Source organism: Halichondria panicea, chromosome 5 (assembly GCF_963675165.1).
Source record: "Halichondria panicea chromosome 5, odHalPani1.1, whole genome shotgun sequence".
Taxonomy (NCBI): Eukaryota; Metazoa; Porifera; class Demospongiae; order Suberitida; family Halichondriidae; genus Halichondria; species Halichondria panicea.
In genome coordinates this window covers 6,873,423-6,896,070 of record NC_087381.1, presented here as the reverse complement: position 1 = coordinate 6,896,070, position 22,648 = coordinate 6,873,423, and the positions used below count along the sequence as shown (strand labels likewise).

General features: G+C 44.7%; 7 protein-coding genes across 11 annotated transcripts in view; 3 read left to right on the top strand and 4 right to left on the bottom strand.

The window, feature by feature from the left end:
* The window catches only part of LOC135335843 (uncharacterized), a gene marked incomplete in the record, with an annotated part of 743,773 nt that overhangs the window by 674,088 nt on the left and 47,037 nt on the right, over positions 1 to 22,648 (bottom strand).
* LOC135336013 (fumarylacetoacetase-like) lies at positions 41 to 8,850 on the top strand. Of its 2 annotated transcripts, none has more exons than XM_064531776.1 (11): positions 41 to 250; positions 362 to 451; positions 517 to 615; positions 661 to 745; positions 1,055 to 1,145; positions 1,205 to 1,302; positions 1,683 to 1,966; positions 2,880 to 2,958; positions 3,153 to 3,199; positions 3,456 to 3,557; positions 8,614 to 8,850. In XM_064531776.1, the coding sequence occupies exons 1-11, from the start codon at positions 170 to 172 to the stop codon at positions 8,815 to 8,817; spliced, it is 1,260 nt and encodes a 419-aa protein (XP_064387846.1). In that variant the 5' UTR covers positions 41 to 169; the 3' UTR covers positions 8,818 to 8,850. The 2 variants fall into 2 exon arrangements, with proteins under 2 accessions (XP_064387846.1, XP_064387845.1); XM_064531775.1 differs by lacking the exon at positions 8,614 to 8,850 and adding an exon at positions 4,309 to 4,656 and having other exon boundaries at positions 42 to 250.
* On the bottom strand, positions 4,736 to 10,718 carry LOC135335997 (location of vulva defective 1-like). 3 transcript variants are annotated; one of them, XM_064531744.1, is made up of 6 exons: positions 10,216 to 10,718; positions 6,118 to 6,264; positions 5,489 to 5,851; positions 5,369 to 5,440; positions 5,086 to 5,315; positions 4,736 to 5,009 (listed from the first exon to the last, which is right to left on the bottom strand). In XM_064531744.1, exons 1-6 carry the CDS (start codon positions 10,673 to 10,675, stop codon positions 4,878 to 4,880), a joined length of 1,404 nt encoding a protein of 467 aa, XP_064387814.1. In that variant the 5' UTR covers positions 10,676 to 10,718; the 3' UTR covers positions 4,736 to 4,877. The 3 variants fall into 3 exon arrangements, with proteins under 3 accessions (XP_064387814.1, XP_064387815.1, XP_064387816.1); XM_064531745.1 differs by lacking the exon at positions 10,216 to 10,718 and adding an exon at positions 6,317 to 6,831; XM_064531746.1 differs by lacking the exons at positions 4,736 to 5,009; positions 5,086 to 5,315; positions 5,369 to 5,440; positions 5,489 to 5,851; positions 6,118 to 6,264 and adding exons at positions 9,033 to 9,275; positions 9,351 to 9,793; positions 10,015 to 10,155.
* On the bottom strand, positions 6,990 to 8,409 carry LOC135336332 (uncharacterized). Its single transcript, XM_064532092.1, has 6 exons — positions 8,367 to 8,409; positions 8,254 to 8,304; positions 8,053 to 8,193; positions 7,556 to 7,831; positions 7,343 to 7,479; positions 6,990 to 7,267 (listed from the first exon to the last, which is right to left on the bottom strand). Exons 1-6 carry the CDS (start codon positions 8,407 to 8,409, stop codon positions 7,136 to 7,138), a joined length of 780 nt encoding a protein of 259 aa, XP_064388162.1. The 3' UTR covers positions 6,990 to 7,135.
* Positions 14,977 to 16,991, top strand: LOC135336074 (uncharacterized). Of its 2 annotated transcripts, XR_010394678.1 has the most exons (5): positions 14,977 to 15,170; positions 15,541 to 15,628; positions 15,901 to 15,987; positions 16,655 to 16,828; positions 16,923 to 16,991. XR_010394678.1 is itself a non-coding variant. In XM_064531863.1 (4 exons), exons 1-4 carry the CDS (start codon positions 15,022 to 15,024, stop codon positions 16,766 to 16,768), a joined length of 438 nt encoding a protein of 145 aa, XP_064387933.1. In that variant the 5' UTR covers positions 14,977 to 15,021; the 3' UTR covers positions 16,769 to 16,991. The 2 variants fall into 2 exon arrangements, 1 of the variants encoding a protein (XP_064387933.1); XM_064531863.1 differs by having other exon boundaries at positions 16,655 to 16,991.
* On the top strand, positions 17,331 to 18,946 carry LOC135336026 (acyl-CoA desaturase-like). The gene is made up of 3 exons (XM_064531794.1): positions 17,331 to 17,492; positions 17,574 to 17,708; positions 17,937 to 18,946. The coding sequence occupies exons 2-3, from the start codon at positions 17,579 to 17,581 to the stop codon at positions 18,842 to 18,844; spliced, it is 1,038 nt and encodes a 345-aa protein (XP_064387864.1). The 5' UTR covers positions 17,331 to 17,492; positions 17,574 to 17,578; the 3' UTR covers positions 18,845 to 18,946.
* Positions 19,145 to 22,539, bottom strand: LOC135336023 (dTDP-D-glucose 4,6-dehydratase-like). Its single transcript, XM_064531792.1, has 10 exons — positions 22,380 to 22,539; positions 22,211 to 22,329; positions 21,880 to 22,014; positions 21,628 to 21,830; positions 21,320 to 21,381; positions 20,432 to 20,614; positions 20,300 to 20,385; positions 20,138 to 20,246; positions 19,590 to 19,696; positions 19,145 to 19,368 (listed from the first exon to the last, which is right to left on the bottom strand). The coding sequence occupies exons 1-10, from the start codon at positions 22,420 to 22,422 to the stop codon at positions 19,315 to 19,317; spliced, it is 1,101 nt and encodes a 366-aa protein (XP_064387862.1). The 5' UTR covers positions 22,423 to 22,539; the 3' UTR covers positions 19,145 to 19,314.

Genomic DNA, 22,648 nt, shown 5'->3' with positions numbered 1-22,648 from the left:
TACTAGCCGCGGGTATGTTATCAATATCGATTATTGGCCGCGGTAATGGTGTTCACCTGACCTAGCTACAGACGATCCTTACCGTATCAACTATTTGTGTGCTGCAGAAGCTTCGCTACAGATCACCTTGCTATAACTGCTCAACACTTCTCGCTGAGCTACAGAGATCATGTCGTGGGTTCAAGTACCAGAAGGCAGCCATTTTTCCCTGCAAAACCTTCCCTATGGAATATTCACCACTGCAACCAATGTAAGCACATGGTCCCCTAGTAGTGTGAGTAGTGTGATGTGTGTGAGTAGTGTGATGTGTGTGGGTGTGTGTGTCTGCTAGCTGCATTATAATTATATCACTTTCGTGCAGCCTCGTCCTCGTATTGGTGTTGCTATTGGCAACGAGGTCCTGGATGTCTCAGTGATAGCCTCCAAGTTCTTTAGTGGAGACTTGGTCAAGGTGAACCCTGACCCCTGTCCCTATATACCTTATTGCAATGTGTGTGTGTGTGTGTGTGTGTGTAGGTGTTTCAAGAGTCTACACTGAATGGGTTCATGGGATTGGGTCGAGCAGCGTGGACTGAAGCGAGGACTACACTGACACGACTGCTATCACAAGATGAGGTACACTCATTGTCCCACTGTGTGGTTGTATCCTCGCTCTTATAGTGTGCTCTGAGGGACGATGATGTCATGAGGGGGGCGTGTCTAATACCACAGGCTGATGTCACTATGCAATTGCCAGCACGTATTGGTGTGTTATATACCTGTCTGTATGTATTGGTGTGTTATATACCTGTCTGCATGTATTGGTGTGTTATATACCTGTCTGTATGTATTGGTGTGTTGTATACCTGTCTGTATGTATTGGTGTGTTATATACCTGTCTGTATGTATTGGTGTGTTATATACCTGTCTGTATGTATTGGTGTGTTGTATACCTGTCTGTATGTATTGGTGTGTTATATACCTGTCTGTATGTATTGGTGTGTTGTATACCTGTCTGTATGTATTGGTGTGTTATATACCTGTCTGCATGTATGTGTCTATATATACTGTATAGGTGACTACACTGACTTCTACTCGTCACGTGAGCATGCCACCAATGTGGGGACCATGTTCAGGGGACCAGAGAATGCTCTCATGCCAAACTGGTGAGTCAGCAATCACTGGTTGTACCTCCCGCCCCCTCAATATTGCCCCCCCCATATAGGCTCCACCTACCTGTTGGTTACCATGGTCGCGCCTCCTCGGTGGTGATATCTGGCACACCAATACATCGCCCCAATGGACAGCAAAGACCTGACCTAGGTACGCAATTAGTTGACCTTTGTACCTAGGTTAGCCATTGTTGACCTTTGTCCTGGGTAAGCAGTACTCTAAAAGCAGAAATGGCTGTGACACAGGCAGGCAGTGCACACTTCACTTTGTAGAGCATCATACGATCTATTATTCTAGCAATAGGTTCAACGTCACTATCCTGAGCTGTATGAATATTTAGAATACGGGTTAGTTAGGCAGTTCATACGAAAATATGCACCAACTGAACATTACCCGCTATACTGTATAATCCTGGTCGGCTTATAAATAGGATTTCAAGTGAGGAGAAAACTAGTATGCAGTGTGTGCAGGCTACTACCCCCCTCCTCGCCCACACACACACACACACACACACACACACACACACACAGATAAGCCTCCAGTATTTGGACCTTGTAAGCTGATGGATTTTGAGCTGGAGATGGCATTCTTTGTTGGCCCTGGCAACCAGCTTGGTCGACCAATCAGTGTGCAGACGGCCCAGGATCACATATTTGGTGTTGTGCTGATGAATGATTGGAGTGCACGAGACATACAGAAGTGGGAGTATGTTCCATTGGGTCCGTTCCTGGCCAAGAACATGGGGACCCATATATCACCCTGGGTGGTCACCATGGACGCCCTTATGCCATTTGTCATTGATAATCCTGTACAAGTAAGTGTGTGTGTGTGGGTGTGTGTGTGTGTGTGTGTGTGGCTGTGGGTGGGTGGGTGGGTGTGTGCTTGGAAGTTATTACATGTTAGCCTCTACATAGGCTCTGTTCTTTATCACAATCGTTCAATAAGATAAAATACTGTATTAATTGGAGGAATAAAGAAAGAAATAGACGTAGAGTTAGGAAAAAGGAGAGCCTGTATCGGGAAGTCGCGTGAGGGTAGAAGGGTGGTAGAAGGGTGAAAATGAGCGTGGGCATGCTGAGCTAGAGATGTTGGACTGCCCACGCAGAAATCTATGACTAATAAAGCAGCAAGCTGGACATGGACTTGGAACTGGAAGTTTGCAAGCACTGTAGCTAGCTATACCTTAGGCTTAGCTAGATGATCTACTAGTCTAGATTGAATTTGCAATTGTGTGTTCAGATTCTATCAGACTATCACCTTTTCTTGTGTCTTTCTACATGCTAGTATAGATCAAGAATAGCTTAGTCATCATTATCATATATAGCAGGTAGCTACTGCCACCAGAGCTGGCCACGCTGGTTCTCTGATCTGACTTGCAGCACAGCTTGGTGGTTGTCTCAGTACAGTCTTATTAACTCTGAATGCGTGGGAGAATACCTTACGTCACGATTGTGGGCTACATATCGCCCACGTTCATAAAAATCCTTGTGGATCACGCGATTTCCCAAACCAGGCCTTACTTTTTCTTAACTGTACGCCCATTTCTTTCTTTGCTGCCTCACTTGTCTTTCTTATGATTTATGGATGAACAGTGACAACAGCAAAAAAAGTAAGGCCTGGGAAGAGGCTAATTACATGTAGTAGATGATCATCTAACCCTAACCCTGTAGCATTCCCAAAAGAGCAGTTTCAAGTGTGTCATGTTGTACCCACTGTACCCTGTGCAGGTGGACCCTACTCCACTGCCCTACCTTCGTCATGATGATCGCTACTCATTTGATGTTCAACTAGAGGTGGCCTTGACCAGTGAGTGTGTGTACTGACATGTCTACTACTGTAGCTAGCACACCCCACACACACCCACACACACACACACACACACACACACACAACACACACCCCACACACACACACACACACACACACACACACACCCACACACACACACACACACACACACACACACACCCACACACACACACACACACACACACACACAGCTAAGGATCTAACAACTCCATTCACTATCTCTAAGACCAGCTCTAAAGTGAGTTATTTAGAGTAAGGATACTGTAGACTAGTACACTGGTTGAGTGTCAGTATCAGGGCCTGAGGCACTATCTCCGTGATGTCTTCTTTTGGTGTCTGTTTTGGAACATGACCCCATGCATAGTGCTGCTGTGTACAGGCATACACTCTACTTTTAAACCCCTTAAAATGCCAGTATATTTGTGTAATTCCTACACTTGTCAGTAGTCAGTACAGTCAGTGTTGTACAGTGAGTGTTGGTTGTGTTTGTGCAGAACTTGTATTGGAGCATGAAACAGCAGCTAGCCCATCACTCAGTGACTGGCTGTAACATGAACCCTGGTGACCTCTGTGGATCTGGAACCATCAGTGGAAAGGTAGGTCACACTCTACCTATGATATACTGTGTTGACTGCACTACCTGTGTACATATGATACTAGTGTGTACAGTACCACCAAAAGTGCATAAGAAGAGAAGAGTGTCGAACTACTGATACTTCTACACAAACACTGTGCACAAAGTAACATGACTCACACGTGATAAAGTATTGTAAACTTACTAGTAATCTCCATTAACAACTTCTGTGCGTTGCGTAATTATGCGCAAACGTCATCAATTGCAAGTTGCTCACGTGCAATTGACAGGATGTCACGTTACTTTGTGTACAGTGTTTGTGTAGAAGTATCAGTTCTCTTCTTATGCACTCTTGGTGGTACTGTAGGGCATGTGTGTAGCTGCCCTCACTGTGTGTAGCTGCCCTCACTGTGTGTAGCTGCCCTCACTGTGTGTAGCTGCCCTCACTGTGCGTAGCTGCCCTCACTGTGCGTAGCTGCCCTCACTGTGCGTAGCTGCCCTCACTGTGCGTAGCTGCCCTCACTGTGCGTAGCTGCCCTCACTGTGCGTAGCTGCCCTCACTGTGTGTAGCTGCAAACCCTCCATCTCACTAAGATACAACACTGATTGACAATCTGCACTAATTGAATTTAGTTGTACAGTGTGTAGACTAGTGGTTGATTAGTGATTGACTTATGTAAGGTTTTATGTGTACACTAACTGTACTGTGTATGTGTGTCACTGTGTGCAGTCCATTACCCCCCCCCCCCCCACACACACACACACACACACAGAGCCCTGACTCTTATGGTTCAATGTTGGAGCTTTCCTGGAAGGGGACCAAACCCATCAGCCTGCCTAATGGAGAGACAAGGAAGTTCCTCCAAGATGGAGACACAGTCATCATGACTGGCTATTGTCAGGGCCCTGGTTATAGAGTGGGCTTTGGACAAGTCACTGGCACTGTGCTACCTGCTGTGGACTTGACCACCACCTGAACACTTGTAGCTAGCTCTATAGCTGGACTGTTTATAATAGCTAGCATACATGTAGTAGTGTAGCTGTGTGGTGTGTGCTGAGGCATTTGATTTATTGTTTTTGTACTCTGAATTTTGGTGATTAACTCGAGGTTACGTATTGCATATATTTCCAGAACACCCTAAATAATCAAATTTGATTATACTAGCTATATATAATTATAGTATGCTATTTGGCTAATGATCAACTTAATATTTATGGTAATTTGCAACAAATAGACAATTCATCTGGGACAAAATTAAAATTAATTATGTGTTCTGAGATATTATTAAAGCAGAATGAACTTATTATGCATGTATAATCGATGCTATCATAAGTCAATTGATCAGTCCTGATGCAGTGCTTCTTGCATGGTCCGGGGAAGCTTGGAGTACCTACTACCAGCATTTCTACGCAGCTTCCTTGCAATTGGTAGGTTGGACACAACAACTTTCTTAGAGCAAATCCACTCCTTCACCTGATCATGTGAGCAAGAGACAAGTGAACAGTGAACAGTCAATATAATGTCACACAATACTACAATAAAGACCCACCTTGGTCCGGTAGTGATAGAGGAGGTATCCTAGTAGACCACACACGAGAGCTGCTATCAAACCACCAACTGCAAACTCCATATAGCGTGTTGTCTGAGAGGGGGCATCACCGGCACCACCGGCATCACTAGCACCACCGACACTAGTGGTGGTACTGTTATCATCAGATATAGAGGTTGTTGTCGTCGGAGTAGTAATAGGCTCAGTGGTAGTCGTAGTTTCAGTGGTACCTGCAGTAAGAACAACACACACAAGTCAATAAGACACATGCACTCACACTTACTGATAGTAGCTTCAGCTGTTTCAGTGATGATAACGGGGGTAAGAGTTGTAGTGGGAGAGGGGTCATCGGTAACTGCAATAATTAAAAATAATAAGGTGACCCAATCACGTGCACACTCACCATTATGCAGTGCTTTAAGTTCGGCTATTTCCACTATTAGCACAGAAACCATGTCAGTAAGATAGTCAGAATGGCTACTCAAAGAAGCAACCTTTTCCTGAAGATTTTTATCATCATCCTTAATAGTGTTATAATCAGCGACTGTTTTCTTCAAATCAAAGATTGTAGCACCTATCTCTGGTAATGATGGATGGGCGGCCACAGACACAGGTTCAGGGAAATCTATCCACTGACTCAGAGCAGAGCACACACTATTGTTCCCACAGCCAATGGTCAGTTGGTAGTCACCCCACTGTATGTTAGTGAACACAACAGGAAAACTACTCTCAGCCTTAGGGACAGGAACCCGTTCACTGCTGTAATCTGTGCATGGAATGTATACAATTATTAGCAGTTCAAAGTTAGAGATGCCCATTTCAAACACTTTTGACCAGCAAGCAATCACTGATCTGATTAAGTAAATCATCTTTTTTCGGACAATTTGGGCCCAAAATAAAATTTGTATAAGCCCATTATGCTACTAAATTTGGAAATCGAATGTTCGCAACATAAGTTATGGCCTCTAAAACTTAGCTACAAAAACATGCCCCTTGACCTCCTAATGTTACACATAAATTATGATCACTTACCATCGCCTTGGGGGTCTTCATTGATTAGTGATACTGATAAAGTGAGTTCGTCAGGTGTAGCGAGATCCTTTGAGAGGGTGATAGTGACGTTGGCTGTAGGACTAGTTTGGGACACATCATAAGAGGGCGTGGCAGTCACATGAAGAGCTGTGTGGAGGAGGAGGTAGTTAGGGACAACATTACTAGTGTACACACTCACTCTTTGTTTCCTGAACAATCACGACTTCAGTTTCCACTACATTATTGTCGCTGTCTTTACAGAGATCATGATCACAGGACAGTGTAGCACTGAGGTCTCCTGTTAGCACTCCATCAGTGTGAGCAGTAACAGACACATCAAAACTGCCTAAATACTCATTGCTATTCCCGTATTCGTTCTCCACGATCTTTTTTTTTATTTTCAGTGTTGGTATGTTAGTGGTTGGAATATTCAAGGCAGCTTGGTTGAGTGATTCAACGGTGAAGTTCAGGCTAATACTATCTTCATCGAATACATCTCCAGGTATCACTCGAAACATAATATGCAATGTGTCGTTCACATCTTTCTTAGAGTCGAACTTGTAGACAACATTTGCAGTAGCTCCTCCAAGCTCATAGACAGTTAACACCAGCACACAGCACACTAGAAACCTGTGTCTTTCCATAGCTAGCTAGCTACACTTTTAGAAAGTACATGTACTTGTTGTGTGTACCTCTAGGGGAATACCCTTACATTTATTACTGTGTAATAATTATTAAATGACATCACTATTCTGCATGCAGTGCGGCCTGGGATCGAGGGTAGTTCAGGAGAAGTGCGGCCTGTGATGGAGGGCTAGCTTTAGCCCCAATATTATACTTTGATGTACCCACAAATCCAGGCTAGTAGGTAGTTATTACAACTGACAACATTCTTTGTTCAAATGACCAGTACAGTATGGTACAGTATCATGTAAAATCATGAATTTAACAAATGCAGCATGAATAGACTAGAGTGCCAAATGTCCAGTAGCTCTATAGCCAGTGTCAATCAGATCAGTCAGTCCTGATGCAGTGCCTCTTGCATGGTCTGGGGTAGCTTGGAGTACTTGCTACTAGCATTTTTACGCAGCTTCCTTGCAATTGGTAGGTTGGACACAACAACTTTCTTAGAGCAAATCCACTCCTTCACCTAATCATGTGAGCAGGAGACAAGTGTACAGTCAATAATGGTGTCAATATACACAACACTACAATAAAGACCCACCTTGGTCCGGTAGTGATAGAGGAGGTATCCTAGTAGACCACACACCAGAGCTGCTATCAAACCACCAACTGCTAACTTCATATAGCGAGTTAAAGGCATAGCGGGGGGACCAGGAGCTTCAGTAGTCACAGCCACACCTTCATTAGTGGAAGAGGTTGTCATAGTTGACGGGGTAGGGGTACCTGTTGTAAGAGCAAAATCACTCGCACTTACTGCTAGAAGTTTCAGCCGTAGTGGCAGCCACAGTGGTACAATCTATGTTCTTAAGATCAGCCTTCAAACCAAAAATTGTTTTAGATAGCTCTGAATATGATGGATGGGCGGGCACAGACACAGGTTCAGGGAAATGTATCCACTGACTCAGAGCAGAGCACACACTATTGTTCCCACAGCCAATGGTCAGTTGGTAGTCACCCCACTGTATGTTGGGGAACACAACAGGAAAACTACTCTCAGCATCAGAGGCCAGAACACCTTCACTGCTGTAATCTGTGCATGGAATGTATACAACATAAACTCAGATCTAAACACAAAATGCATATTTTGAACAATTTGGGCCCACAATAAATTACTCGCACACAATAATTATTGCAGCACTCAAAGAGCAATTGAAATTGGGTGTTAGCAACGCAAGTTATGGACAATCCAAACTTAGCTATGAAAACAGTCCAAGATCGGGCTGACCCCCTGTATATACACACACGACTTACCCTCGCCTTGAGGGTCTTCATTGATTAGTGATACTGATAAAGTGAGTTTGTCAGGTGTAGCGAGATCCTTGGAAAGGGTGACAGTAACATCGGCTGTAGTTGGGGACACACTATAAGAGGGCGTGGCAGTCACACTGAGAGCTGTGGGGATGAGGAGGTAGTTGGGACAACATTTAGTAGTGTACACACAGTGACACTTACTCTTTGTTTCCTTGACAATCACTTTAGTTTTCACTACAGTCTTGTCTTCATCTTTACAGAGAATAGGATGGTCACAGGACAGTGTAGCACGGAGGTTTCTTAGCTGCCCTCACTGTGCGTAGCTGCCCTCACTGTGTGTAGCTGCAAACCCTCCATCTCACTTGAAGTCTGTACAACACTGATTGACAATCTGCACTAATTGAATTTAGTTGTACAGTGTGTAGACTATAGTGGTTGATTAGTGGTTGACTTATGTAAGGTTTTATGTGTACACTAACTGTACTGTGTATGTGTGTCACTGTGTACAGTCCATTACCCCCCCCCCCCCACACACACACACACACACACACACACACACAGAGCCCTGACTCTTATGGCTCAATGTTGGAGCTTTCCTGGAAGGGGACCAAACCCATCAGCCTGCCTAATGGAGAGACAAGGAAGTTCCTCCAAGATGGAGACACAGTCATCATGACTGGCTATTGTCAGGGCCCTGGTTATAGAGTGGGCTTTGGACAAGTCACTGGCACTGTGCTACCTGCTGTGGACTTGACCACCACCTGAACACTTGTAGCTAGCTCTATAGCTAGGGGACTGTTTATATAGTAGCTAGCATACATGTAGTGTAGCTGTGTGGTGTGTGCTGAGCCATTTGATTTATACTGCTGTTTTGTACCATTATAAATTGTGGTATGTTACGTCGTATACCCTAATAATTGAATTTGATTACCGTATAGCGGGATCTTCGCTTAATGATCATGATTTGTATATACATGGTCTTACAACAAATGACAATTTATCTTGCATGTATGAACAAATTAATATGTTATGAGAAATTAACAAAGCAGCGTATATGAATACATGTTCATAATTATGTACAATAGCTATAGTCAGTCCTGATGCAGTGCTTCTTGCATGGTCTGGGGCAGCTTGGAGTACCTACTACCAGCATTTCTGCGCAGCTTCCTTGCAATTGGTAGGTTGGACACAACAACTTTCTTAGAGCAAATCCACTCCTTCACCTAATCATGTGTGCAAGAGACAAGTGAACAGTCAATAATGGTGTCAATATACACAACACTACAATAAAGACCCACCGTGGTCCGGTAGTGATAGAGGAGGTATCCTAGTAGACCACACACGAGAGCTGCTATCAAACCACCAACTGCAAACTCCATATAGAGTGTTGTCTGGGAACTGCTCCCAGCTGTAGCATCGGTGGCCGTAGTAGTAGCATCAGCAGAGCTAGGGGGTATAGAGGGTGTCGTCACAGGGGCTTTAGTAGCAACAGTACTGGTACTACAATCAGCAAGTTGTTCTTTCAGACCAAAGATGATTGCAGATAGATTGGAATATGATGGATGAGCGGCCACAGACACAGGGTCAGGGAAACGTATCCACTGACTCAGAGCAGAGCACACACTATCATCTCCACAGCCAATGATCAGTTGGTATTCACCCCACTGTATGTTGTTAGTGAACGCAACAGGAAAACTACTGCTGTCAGCATCAGAGGCCAGAACACTTTGATTGCTGTAATCTGTGCATGGAATGTATACATCAGTGATGTATAAAAAAAACATTTTAATCGTGATAATAATTTATGTCAAGTTTATGAATGGAAAATGGTTGGGCCCGAAATAACAAAACATTTTTTTGGAAATTGGGCGTTAGCAACGTAAGTTATGGACAATCCAAACTTATAGGTATGAAAACAGTCCAAGATCGAGCTGACCCCCTGTATATACACACACGACTTACCCTCGCCTTGAGGGTCTTCATTGATTAGTGATACTGATAAAGTGAGTTTGTCAGGTGTAGCGAGATCCTTGGAAAGGGTGACAGTAACATCGGCTGTAGTTGGGGACACACTATAAGAGGGCGTGGCAGTCACACTGAGAGCTGTGGGGATGAGGAGGTAGTTAGGACAACATTTAGTAGTGTACACACAGTGACACTTACTCTTTGTTTCCTGAACAATCACTTTAGTTTTCACTACAGTCTTGTCTTCATCTTTACAGAGAATAGGATGATCACAGGACAGTGTAGCACGGAGGTTTCCTATTACTCCATCTGTGTCAGCAGTAACAGACACTTGAACCTCAAACTCTCCGCTGTACATAGTAAATCCGTCCTTCGTCTCGACTGATACACTTGATTCTGGCACTATAATATCAGAGATCAGAATATTCAAGGGTGGGTGGTTCAGTGGCTCCACGGTGAAGACCATACTAACACTCTCTTCATTGAATAACTTTGTAGGTACTGTCAGTACAAAATGGATTGATACGTCAGTTTTTTCATCTTTCTTAGGCTTAGTTACAGGGTCCAACGTGTAGTCAATACTGCCAGTAGCTCCTCCAAGCTCATAGATAGTTAACACCAGTACACAGCACACTACTAGAAACCTGTGTCCTACCATCACTGCACTGACATGATGTGTTTGTGTACCTCTAGGGGAATACCCTTACATAGCCAGACCACATAGGGGAATACCCTATTAGGATTTAACAGTAGTATAACGCGCACATTTTAACGCATGCGCACTAGACTAGTGAATAATTATACTACAGGTGTGTATACTACAGGTGTGTGCAGAGGCAATATACATGTGTATTATTATAATTAAGTGTTCAGTTCAACGTCGTATATAAATTCAACATGGTAAATATTCGGCTGTGTTGGTTGATGAAGAAAGTTCAAACCACAGTTCAAGTGTAATGGTCCCTAGCGGGAATCAGTAAAGGAAACTCCAAGTGTACGGAAACCCCTCAGTGTGGGGAAGATGTGGGCCGGTTAGTGGCCAGTAAAGGAAACTCCGAGTGTTGTAGACAGAGTCCCCTCAGGGTGGGAAGGTGGGGGCCGTTCAGTGGCCAGTGGAGGAAATGCTATAAGTGTACGGAAGGTGGGGGGTCAGTCAGAACATGTCACATTGAACCCAAGTCCCGCCGCGCCCCTAACCAATTTTCTCTGGCCGCCCGCCCAGTCCCCAAAAAATAGCGATGGACTGAAAATGTAGAGGACATTGAAAAAAGTACCATTGCCATGGTGAATAACCTATTGGACAACAGGCCAGTGATGGAATGTGGAAGGAGAATAGTTAACCCGAAGTTCACCGGTCTAGGCCTATATACTCATTGTAGTGGCAAACCCGTTGTTATGGAAGGTCCCTATAATAATTAGAGTGTCATTGTGGCACAGTCATGCAGGTCAGTCAGTATGATCACTGATGTGTTTCGTTGTGAGGGGATGTACCCTCCGCTAGGATCACGCAGTGTTGTGGTTGGAAAGGACACCCTAAATCACGGTGCCAGGTTATGGCGGCAGTTGGGGGGTCAGGCATGGGAATGATAGTTCCAGCCCTGCCAGTTGGAGCCAATCCCAGAGAAAGTGGTCAAGGGGATCGGGAACTTATCGTTGGTGGAGATGGGAGATCTCAGGACCGAGGTATGAATGAAGGGGAGGAGGAAAGTTCTGAATGTGCTTGTGTTGCGCAAAAACCAAACAGTAGACGTATCAAGCAATGGGTCCAGTGCTTCGCCGGATATATTATGTAACCACAAAGTACCGGTTCTCTGTGGGGTGTTGCTCAGGCCCACTGGGTTTGGGAAGTAGATGGTAAAACTGAGTTATGTCGAGTAAATACAACTTTGTTCAGCTTCGGTTTTGCAGAGGAGAACATGTTCTGCATGGGGGCTGGCCGATGACATTGAGAATATCCTGGACAATCCACCAAAGGCCGACTGGAAATGGCGAGGGGGTGATACAAAGCCGTGGGTGGTGGCTTATCGTAGTGAAGGCCGGGGCCCACGAGTTTGGTATGGATATAAAAGTAAGCCAGTGTGACAAATGCCGTTTGGCTCACATATAGTTTGGCTCAGAATGTGCAAAGGGCGGATCAGATGGGTCAGGTCATGCCTATATAGTGGGTACCAAAAGGGCTCACCCATGCAAACTGAGACGGATACTCATGTTTGTAGATAACCTGGATAATAGTGTAATGAGTGTCAAGTGTAAATAAATAAATAAATGTATACATGCATGTATATGTATGCGGTGTGTGGTTATAAAATATAAACGACTGGGGTTTTCCGACCATCATATAAATGGCTATAACCGGGAGTTGTGACTCAGGTGAGACACATTTCCCACCCTATAATAGGAAAGGAAATACTTAAATTATATTAGGCTTTGTCCGCCCTCGGGTGAGACCAGTAGGGAGTGGGGAACATTAAGTTGTATCTTCACTCACTTAGCTACCCTAATAAGATGGCAGTTTTAACTATATATAGGAATGTACCTTTGTACGGGGATCTTAGCGGTTTGGAGAAGGTTGGGTTGAGTGCTTACGAGCAATAGTGACTCCATTGGGGTGGAATCATTGAAAATCAATGTTGGAGGATCACCCTGAGAACTTACAATGAGGGGGATCTAAAACGGTTTTAGTTTTGTATGTTTCAGATCAGGTGTGTGTCCCTTCGGCTAGACGATGCAGCATCCAGTGAGTATTTGGAAAAGGAAGTGCAGAGGATTGCCATTTTAGTGAGCAGAATAGGAGTTTTTCCAAGTTAGGGAGGTTGATTGTTGATATCTCTCGGATGACGGAATCAACTTGGAGTTGTGTTTGTTAATGTATATGGTTAAGTGGATGACGTTGTGAAAAGATTGTTGGATTAGGCCAACCTGGTCCGGTGGTACACCCAGTGGATCAAAGGTTGTGGGCCATGTAACGAAACAGAAGAGTCTTTGTGGACGCAGCATTGTCATTATTTTGGGGCTGAGATCGGCACCCAACACTGTGACCAAGTGTGGATGGTAAAGCGTCTGGGGGTTGCCACTGTAACTGGTAAAATAGTGTGTTAAATAGTGCTGGTGGCACCGCTTATTGAATATGTGTGGCACTATAATATTGGGACGATTTTATCGTGTGTGGAGCAGATAACTGCATGTGCAATCAGTGGCTTACAGCTGAAAGACATTTGCAGGCCTAGCAAAAGAGAAAGTATAGAAGGTCCCACGACATGCATTACATTTCTGGGGTTCAAAATTAACTCTGTAGAGGAGCAAGTTCGACTGCCGATGGCAAAAGTAGGGTGTTGTTGGAAGAGTGAATGCAATGCAAAAAAACAAAAAAAACCAGAGTTGCTGTCAATCGTTGGGAAGCTGCAGCACACAGCAACAGTAGTTTGGTCGGGATTGCTTGACCAAAGTGCCGGTGGTACGGTATATATTTTACATCAGGGTCAAAAGGTCTTACTCGTAAAGCTGCTTCCTGACGTGATTGGAGATACAAGAAGAGTAGATGTCAATTTTGACCCTTTGACCCTGATAATCCTCTGATGTTACATATAGTATGGGACGCAGATGGACCTTTAATCTTACTCCTTAATTGTTGCTGCATGCATGGACTTAAAATTTTATATATACTCCAGCAAAACCTTGTTGAAGGCCAACACGCTATGGACTTTCAAGCACACATGCAATACATACATGTATAATTACTATAGTTTGTGCATATGCCCACTGAGTGACTGTGATGAGTTAATTATAGCAGCATGATGGCACCCACCCTGACAACCATGGGCACACAGGTGCACAGGTAGTGTCCCTATGAGGGCTACCACCTGCACCCTGTGCACGCATCACTGACAGGGGATAGTGTGAGGTCAGCAGTTGCAGTCCTCCAGTGATCCTCCTGTGAATATAGTACACAGATATGTTATGCATTAGTGCCAGCAATGTATAGAGGCATCAAGTTCTCTAACCAAGCACGAAACAAGGGGATATATAGTTGTCACAAGAGGCAGTGTAGGAGTAGCAGACAGAATGCAGCAATGATAAATGATCCAGTACCGGAATGTGGGGGAAGGGGACGATCAATTACAATGCTCCAACCACGGCTTTGGCCAACACACTTGAGCTGGACCACAATGTGGCAATGTGGCATAGCTGCAGCCATTATCCAGTAACTGTCACTCACTGTACTGGCAAATATGCACACAGTATAATTACTACAAACATGAACACATTCCATCAGCCAATGGACAGCTCAAAGACATGCCAGATTCTACTGAGTTATATATAGTACAACAGTGTTGCTATAATAAGCAAGCGCGCCACACCCTTGGAAGGAATCTGGCTAATGGCATCGTGCAGATAGGTACTCACTGACACCAGTATAGAGCTAGTAATATAGAGGCAGGGCAATGGTATGCTGTATAAACAGTATCAACAAGAAAACAATGGTTTATTAGATAAACCATAAAATCACAAGTACCCAAAGTTGTTTACTCACAACTAATACAATACACACTACTGGTAGTTACCTTGTATATAGTTGTAGTCATAGGCAACCAGTGTAGTACTATGCAAGCCAGAGCCTTGTATCCAAGCGTGTACTTGTGCTTGTAGCTAGCTAGCTGGAGCTCCTTTGTACCAGATCAACAAATCGCGATGACAAGTAGAACTTCTTCTGCAGAGCATATTTCGAGTGTTTCCAGCTCCACAAGTGCTAGAGCATTTGTTTGTTGGTGGGACAACTGCAGAACTTGAGCGCTGCTTTTTACTAAACTGCACTTGCGGTTAGGGAGTGCAGTGTGCTACGCATTTCTGTGGCTTGTTGTGCGCATTCCATCACACCGCAAGTTTATACTGGCACTCTCCCACATCACGTGAGCGTCTAAATCGCCGCAATTTGATAGAACTTTGACCCTACGTCAATTGTATTTGACCTTGACTCGACTCCCTACATTTAACAATACACTGTGCATGTGTACTACAAATGAAATGGAGGATCCAGTGGCCATAGAAGCGCTTAATCTGTTCCCAGAGAATACGGTGGAGAATCTGACAAGTGGACTCTTGTCAGTACTCGAGCCAGAGATCAGCAGAGTCCTGCAGAGTGTCAATGAGCTTACGTACGTGTGGGTGTAGTGTGTGTGTATAGTGTGTGAGGGGTGTGTGTGTGTGTATAGTGTGTGAGGGGTGTGTGTGTGTGTATAGTGTGTGTGTGTGTGTGTGTGTGTATAGTGTGTGAGGGGGGTGTGTAGTGTGTGAGGGGGTGTGTGTGTGTGTAGACTTGCAAGCTGTCACTGTACTGTTCGCCGTGCAACAGTGACGACTAGCGAGTCTACTCACTGACGTCATTGTACTGGTGACAGCTGCTAGTCTAGTGTGTGTCTTATGAACGTGTGTGCTTGTGCAGTGTGTGAGGGGGTGGGTGTATGTGTGTGTGTGTGTAGTGTGTGAGGGGGTGGGTGTGTCTTATGAATGTGTGTGCTTGTGCAGTGCCAACCAGGAGGAGATGCTGACTTCAATGAGTGATAAGATCTCACAATTTGATGAGTCAGCATTGTCTAAAGACATTCAAAGTACAGTAAGTCCGCTGTCTGTCTCCATGGTAACTCCATGTGTGTAGGCTATGATATCCCATTACACTGACCAGTGGGCTGCATCCTCTGGTATGTGTGTTGTGGGTAGGGAATAGTCTGTGGTTGATACTAGACACTACTCCCCCCCCCCCCCAGGCCCTACAGTCTCTGTGCACTCAACCAAGGCTAGCTATACCTCAGGCTATAAGCACACACACACACACACACAACACGCACGCACGCACGCACACACACACACACACACACACACACACAGTTGCAGCAAGCTCCTGCCTACAAACAAAAACTGTCCAATCTATCAAAGAAAATGGTTTCTCTAAACAAGCGAGTGAAAAGACTTCAAGTGAGCAACTTGAAGAAGTAGCTAACTTTGAAAGCCTGTAAATAGTTCAGAATTGATGCATTCAGAATTACCTTTCCAATGATGTGCTTAGATACAAGTTCTGTGGCTAGTCAAAATCTACTATTTTTAACAAAAAAGCAAAGGATTCTTAGTCCTGTGCTGAGCATCCATTCCTACTGTGCAGCGTACAGAAGCATAGTGTATGTCACCAAGAGCTTGGAAGCTTCAAAGGCAGTTTTTGAGTGTTGTATCGTTTCAGCTCTGGCTTTGTGTACCTCTACAAGGAGAGGCTGTGACTACTGCACAAAGCAGCCACTTGGCTTTAGGTTGGTATGTACTTATTCATTTTTGCCTTAGTAAGCTGGTTTCGACATAGCAGACTTGTTTGTGAACCCATTTAGAAGTTATCAAGGATTTAATGATAGGTAGAGATCATTGATAGCTGGTTCATTGTATCGGCACACCTACGGAAGTTGCTACATTTCTATCAGTTCATGTTATGACTCCAGTAGCCATTGCTAATGCTCAGTAGATAGTTTATAACCTGGAGGAAATAAAGAAGAAAACATTGATCGAAACGCAATGCTATTTACCTTGCGCTTTCAATCCCTCTTATGAATTACTCAGAATTACTTTTATTAATTATTGTACATGCTGTTTTGTGCAGAGCCGTGCTGGGAAGCTGAGGGAGGTCAGAGTGGCGAGAGACAAACAAAGGAAGAAGGATTTTGAAATCAAGATACAAGAGGAGAAACTGTTGGAAGCAAAACCTCCCAAATAGACACTACTTGTACTATCTTGTGTGTGTGTGTGTGTGTGTGTGTGTGTGTGTGTGTGTGTGTGTGTGTGTGTGTGTGTGTGTGTGTGTGTGTGTGTGTGTGTGTGTGTGTGTGTGTGTGTGTGTGTGTGTGTGTGTGTGTGTGTGTGTGTGTGTGCAGCAAAGGCACTTTTTCCAAATTTTTGCGTAAAGTGGTTGGCTATTTGTTATCCATCGTATCGGTAAATACTTAAATGTAACCTTTGATGACACCATCTGAAATGCCTCTCTCTAAGCTTTCAGAAAATCATAAAATTAACATTATTGGACCATCGGCTAAAGTTATGGCCGTTTAATCCACAATTTCATTGGGGGCCATTTTCAGCCTTGGACATGTAACGCCAAATTGACAAATACTTTTACCATGCACTCAAATTATATGATTGTGACGACATCATTTAATTAGATTACTCCAAGTTTTGATACAAAAGACGCCCTCGAAATGTAGGGCGTCTTTGTGCATATTGTAACCGTATTTTCCTTTAAATTAACGAGTCACTTGTTACAGTGATGCGGCTAATTACTGAGACCCTATCCAGAGGTGACCTCTCCCTGCACGAGCAGCTACTCAGCTCCTGCAGACTGTGCACTATCACCTGAGAATGTGTATCATATGACCTGCCATAACTCAATAGTTGATAGACTGGACAAGTTTCTCTCTGCACTGACTTGACTAGTACACTAGCTGGTGAGTGTGTCCATGTGTGTGTGTGTGTGTGTGTGTGTGTGTGTGTGTGTGAGTGTGTGTGTGTACCATATCTCCCTCTAGTTGCCATGGCACCAGGATCTCAAACCAAGACGATGGAGCTACAAGATCAAGATGGTCCAGTCGCTAGGTTAACCTCTGACCCTGACCCTCAAAGCACGGCTAATCTCAGTCCAAGATTTCAGAAACTTGTTAAAGGTATTTGCTACATGTGCATACGTGTGTGCATACGTGTGTGCATACGTGTGTGCATCGATATTGCATAATAATCATTCACTTCCTAAACACACAACCTTCAATAACTGTATTGCATGTTTAGTTCCTTTACTGCCCACACACACACACACACACACACACACACCACACACACACACACCACACACCACACACACACACACACACACACACATCACACACCACATACAGAGTTCTACCACTTGAACTGGTTTGAGCGTGCTTGTGGTTTCACTGCTCCACTTGTTTGGAGGAATATCTTTATCTTCACAGTTCTTCACATTCTGGCTCTGATTGGAGTGTGTTATGGTCCCTATGCCTCGTGGTATACTTGGTGGAGCTTCTTCCCCATGTACCTCATGAGTGGCCTAGGTGTGACGGCTGGGGCACATCGCTACTGGGCACACAAGACATACAAAGCAAGGATGCCTCTGCAGATCATTCTAATGCTCTGCAATTGTATATCCACACAGAATGATATACTAGTGTGGTCACGAGATCACAGAGTTCATCACAAGTTCACTGAGACCAATGCTGATCCACATAACGCAAGGAGAGGTTTCTTCTTTGCTCACATAGGTTGGTTGCTGATGAAGAAGCATCCCGATGTATTCATTAAAGGAGAAGCTGTCGATGTGTCAGATCTTAAGAAAGATCCAGTGATACAGTTCCAGATCCGTTATTACCTTCCCCTCTGTCTACTGTGTAATATCATACTCCCGACCTTTGTACCCTACCTAGTGTGGGGTGAGGACTTGACTACGGCCTACTTTGTCTTGTTTGCATTTCGTTATGTCATGACACTACACTCGACGTGGTTGGTCAACTCTGCGGCTCATTTGTGGGGAAGTCAACCATACGACAAGCATATGAACCCCAGTGATAATCGGTTTGTTGCCATAGCAGCCATTGGCGAGGGTTGGCACAACTACCATCACACCTTCCCCTACGACTACGCCACAAGTGAATGGGGCCCTAAACTCAACATGACTACTATTTGTATCGATGTATTTGCATTTCTTGGACTGGCTTACGATCGAAAGCAAGTCTCACAAGAATCGATAGATAGAGTTCGTAGAAGAATTGGTGACCTATCATGAACTCTGAACCCTGACCTTTGCTAATGCTGCTAGCTAGTGTATTCCCTATTTATATTGTGCTGCTTTTTTGTGTGCTTTTATTGAAATATTATTAACTGCTGACTGCTGTGAATATGCAAAATATAATTACATGTATATAATTATAATGGTGAAAAAGTCCTAATGATTATTAGTGGATATATATAATGGTGCATGCAAAGCTTACCCTCCATCACTGGTGCTGTAACATGCTCAGCACACGATGAGCTAGTGGGCATGAAGCCATGCATGAGTTGGTACATGTAGTAGTTGACTCAAGAATGTTGTCATTAGGAAATTATTAAAGACAGTTTTCAACATGGTGTATAAAAAATTCAAGCAATGAAATGTACATTAGGTCAGTCTATGATTCACTAGTCTACTGTCGAATGAAGGCTCCACACACACACACACACACACACACACACACACACACACGCCCACTCAGTGTGCTACGGTAGGAGTGATGGTGGGAACTGGCCATTAGCCACATAATCCATTACCACCTATAAGGGGGGGATAGTATGTGAGGGGGTTAGTACAAGTGAGGGGGGTAGTACATGTGAGGGGGGCAGTACATGTGAGGGAGTTAGTACAAGTGAGGGAGTTAGTACAAGTGAGGGGGGTAGTACATGTGAGGGGGGGTGTACATGTGAGGGGGTAGTCCACGTGAGGGGGTAGTACATGTGAGGGGGTGTGAGGACAGTAATACCATAATTATTCCTACCTCTCTGAGTAGGTCAAGAGTTGGTTTAGGGACTCTATAGTCAAAGCCGAGAGTTCGTAGCTTCCCTCCATCAAGGTGTAGATGTCTGTTGTACAGGAGCTCCTGATCTGTACGCAGTACATGGTTGTACACACAGAGCTGACCAAGGTACACACACACACAGAGAGCTGACCAAGGTACACACACACACAGAGAGCTGACCAAGGTACACACACACACACACAGAGAGCTGACCAAGGTACACACACACACAGAGAGCTGACCAAGGTACACACACACACAGAGAGCTGACCAAGGTACACACACACACACAGCTGACCAAGGTACACACACACACAGAGAGCTGACCAAGGTACACACACACACACACACACAGAGAGCTGACCAAGGTACACACACACACACACACAGAGAGCTGACCAAGGTACACACACACACACACACAGAGAGCTGACCAAGGTACACACACACACACAGAGAGCTGACCAAGGTACACACACACACACACACAGAGCTGACCAATGTACACACACACACAGAGAGCTTACCAAGGTAGGGCGAGAGTGGGGTGTTGGATACACTGTCTTGAGTACAAGCCTCAGACCACGGTGCCAAGTGCTTATCATTGCTCTCTTCAGTAGCTCCAGACATGTTCAACTGTTAGGGGGTAGAGGGTAAAGGTCAAACAAACTGCATTTATAAGTAAGTACCTTTGCTAGGTTTGAGAGGATGGACCCGAAATAGCTCGCTTTAATAGCAAACAGCTCTGACACCAGTTGAGTGATGACACCTTGAGCTGTGGCGGATAATAAATAATTATATAATATAAAATAATCGCTTACTAGTTTCCCCAGCATCCACCATGTTGTAGACCTCCCCCTTCCCTCCGCCGGTTGTCCCTAGCAACCACAGCCCCCTGGAGACGTCACTAACATGTACTGTGTTCATTCTCAACTCTTCACTCCACAACAACTTCATCTTCTCTCCGAGGTGACGGTACACTGCAGCGATCACTAGTCTGGGTGCTGCAGGTACATACAGAGAGGTCATGTGATACACTGCAGCTATCACTAGTCTAGGTGCTGCAGGTACAAACAGAGAGGTCATGTGATACACTGCAGCTATCACTAGTCTAGGTGCTGCAGGTACAGACAGAGAGGTCATGTGATACACTGCAGCGATCACTAGTCTAGGTGCTGCAGGTACAAACAGAGAGGTCATGTGATACACAGCAGCTATCACTAGTCTAGGTGCTGCAGGTACAAACAGAGAGGTCATGTGATACACTGCAGCTATCACTAGTCTAGGTGCTGCAGGTACAAACAGAGAGGCCATGTGATACACTGCAGCTATCACTAGTCTAGGTGCTGCAGGTACAAACAGAGAGGTCATGTGATACACTGCAGCTATCACTAGTCTAGGTGCTGCAGGTACAAACAGAGAGGTCATGTGATACACTGCAGCTATCACTAGTCTAGGTGCTGCAGGTACAAACAGAGAGGCCATGTGATACACAGCAGCTATCACTAGTCTAGGTACAGTGTATCACATGACCTCTCTGTCTGTACCTGCAGCACCTAGACTCTAGGCTGAAATTGAGTTAATTAGTACTCTGTTGTACCTCCTCTGTCACTAGTCTAGATGCTGAGGTGAGTGGGAAGGCAATCAAGTGTAACCACACTATTGGGCTAATTAACCACATGATGCATTGAATGATGTGGTTGACTTACTGAGTCCATTCCTGTCTCCTATGCCATATACTATGGCAGGTCTCACGATCAAGTACTGCAGTCTGTCAATATAATACAACATCATCTGTTAAACAAACTCACAGTATATAATGCAATGCAAAGCTACCTACCAGAACTAACAAACACCTGATACACACACGCCCACACAACCACACACACTTACTCTAGAAGAGGTACGACATGAGTACCTGGATTACGCTTGGTCACATGCAAAATTCAACAGTTAAAGTCATTGTTGCATGCGACTAATTAATCGAGGTACTCAGTTGGACCTCCTCTGCACTTACTCTGGTATATTCTTGAGGGCTAGCTCTGCTCTGAGGTGGTATTTAGCCAGTAGGGTCCAAGGGTCAACTTTACTCTCTTCAGTGCTCACACCTTTAGAGCTATCATACACTTGGCCAGTGGATATATGGATGAACTTTGACCCTGCTTTAGCTGCGACTGTAGCACAGTTCATAGCCACCCTCAAAACACGCTCCTCATAAACCTGTAAGGTAATATGATATCATCAGTAGTAGCACCATATATGGGCGTACCTGTTCTGATTGGCCGTATTTAGTTTCAGCCGCCAGATTATAGACAATTTGGAATGGGCCGTCAGCAAACGCCTTGTCAGCACTTGCAGCGTTGGCAAGGTTCAGCTGCTTGAACTCCACTTGAGCGAACACTTCCTGTCAGTATGTGTGAGTGTGTGTGTGTGTGTGTGTGTGGGGGGGGGCTAGCCACTGTGTGTGAGTGAGTGTGGGGGGGGGGACTAGCCACTGTGTGTGAGTGTGGGGGGGGGGGACTAGCCACTGTGTGTGGTTGGCCTAGACTTTGTATTGATATTACAGGCTCTAGTGATAACGTTGCCCCTGACAACAGTACCTTGTGTTGAGGGTTGAGCCATCCAGTGGAGGGAGGCACTTTGTCCACCACTCGTACTTTAGACACAAGTCCTTCCTCCACTAACAGAGTGGTGAGGTGCCTTCCAATGAAACCAACTCCTACAATATACAATAGATAAGGAGGTTGAATATCATCCACTGCAGCTTACCTCCTAATATGAGCACGGACGGCTTCTCCACTGGCGCTGCCATTGATCGCTAGCACTTGAATACCAGATTTTGGAACAGCAAGCAGCAGCTAGCTTCTTCGACGAATTAGGGAAGTTCTAATTAAGCGAACTTCGTTTCTGACTGTAAAAAGAATATCAAACACTAAAGTCTGGTGAGGCAGCAAAAAAAGAAATGTTGTTAACTTTAACTTAGCCTCGATCCCAGCCCCGCCTCTCACACGTCTTTCTCATTGAGAGCGGCCTGGAAT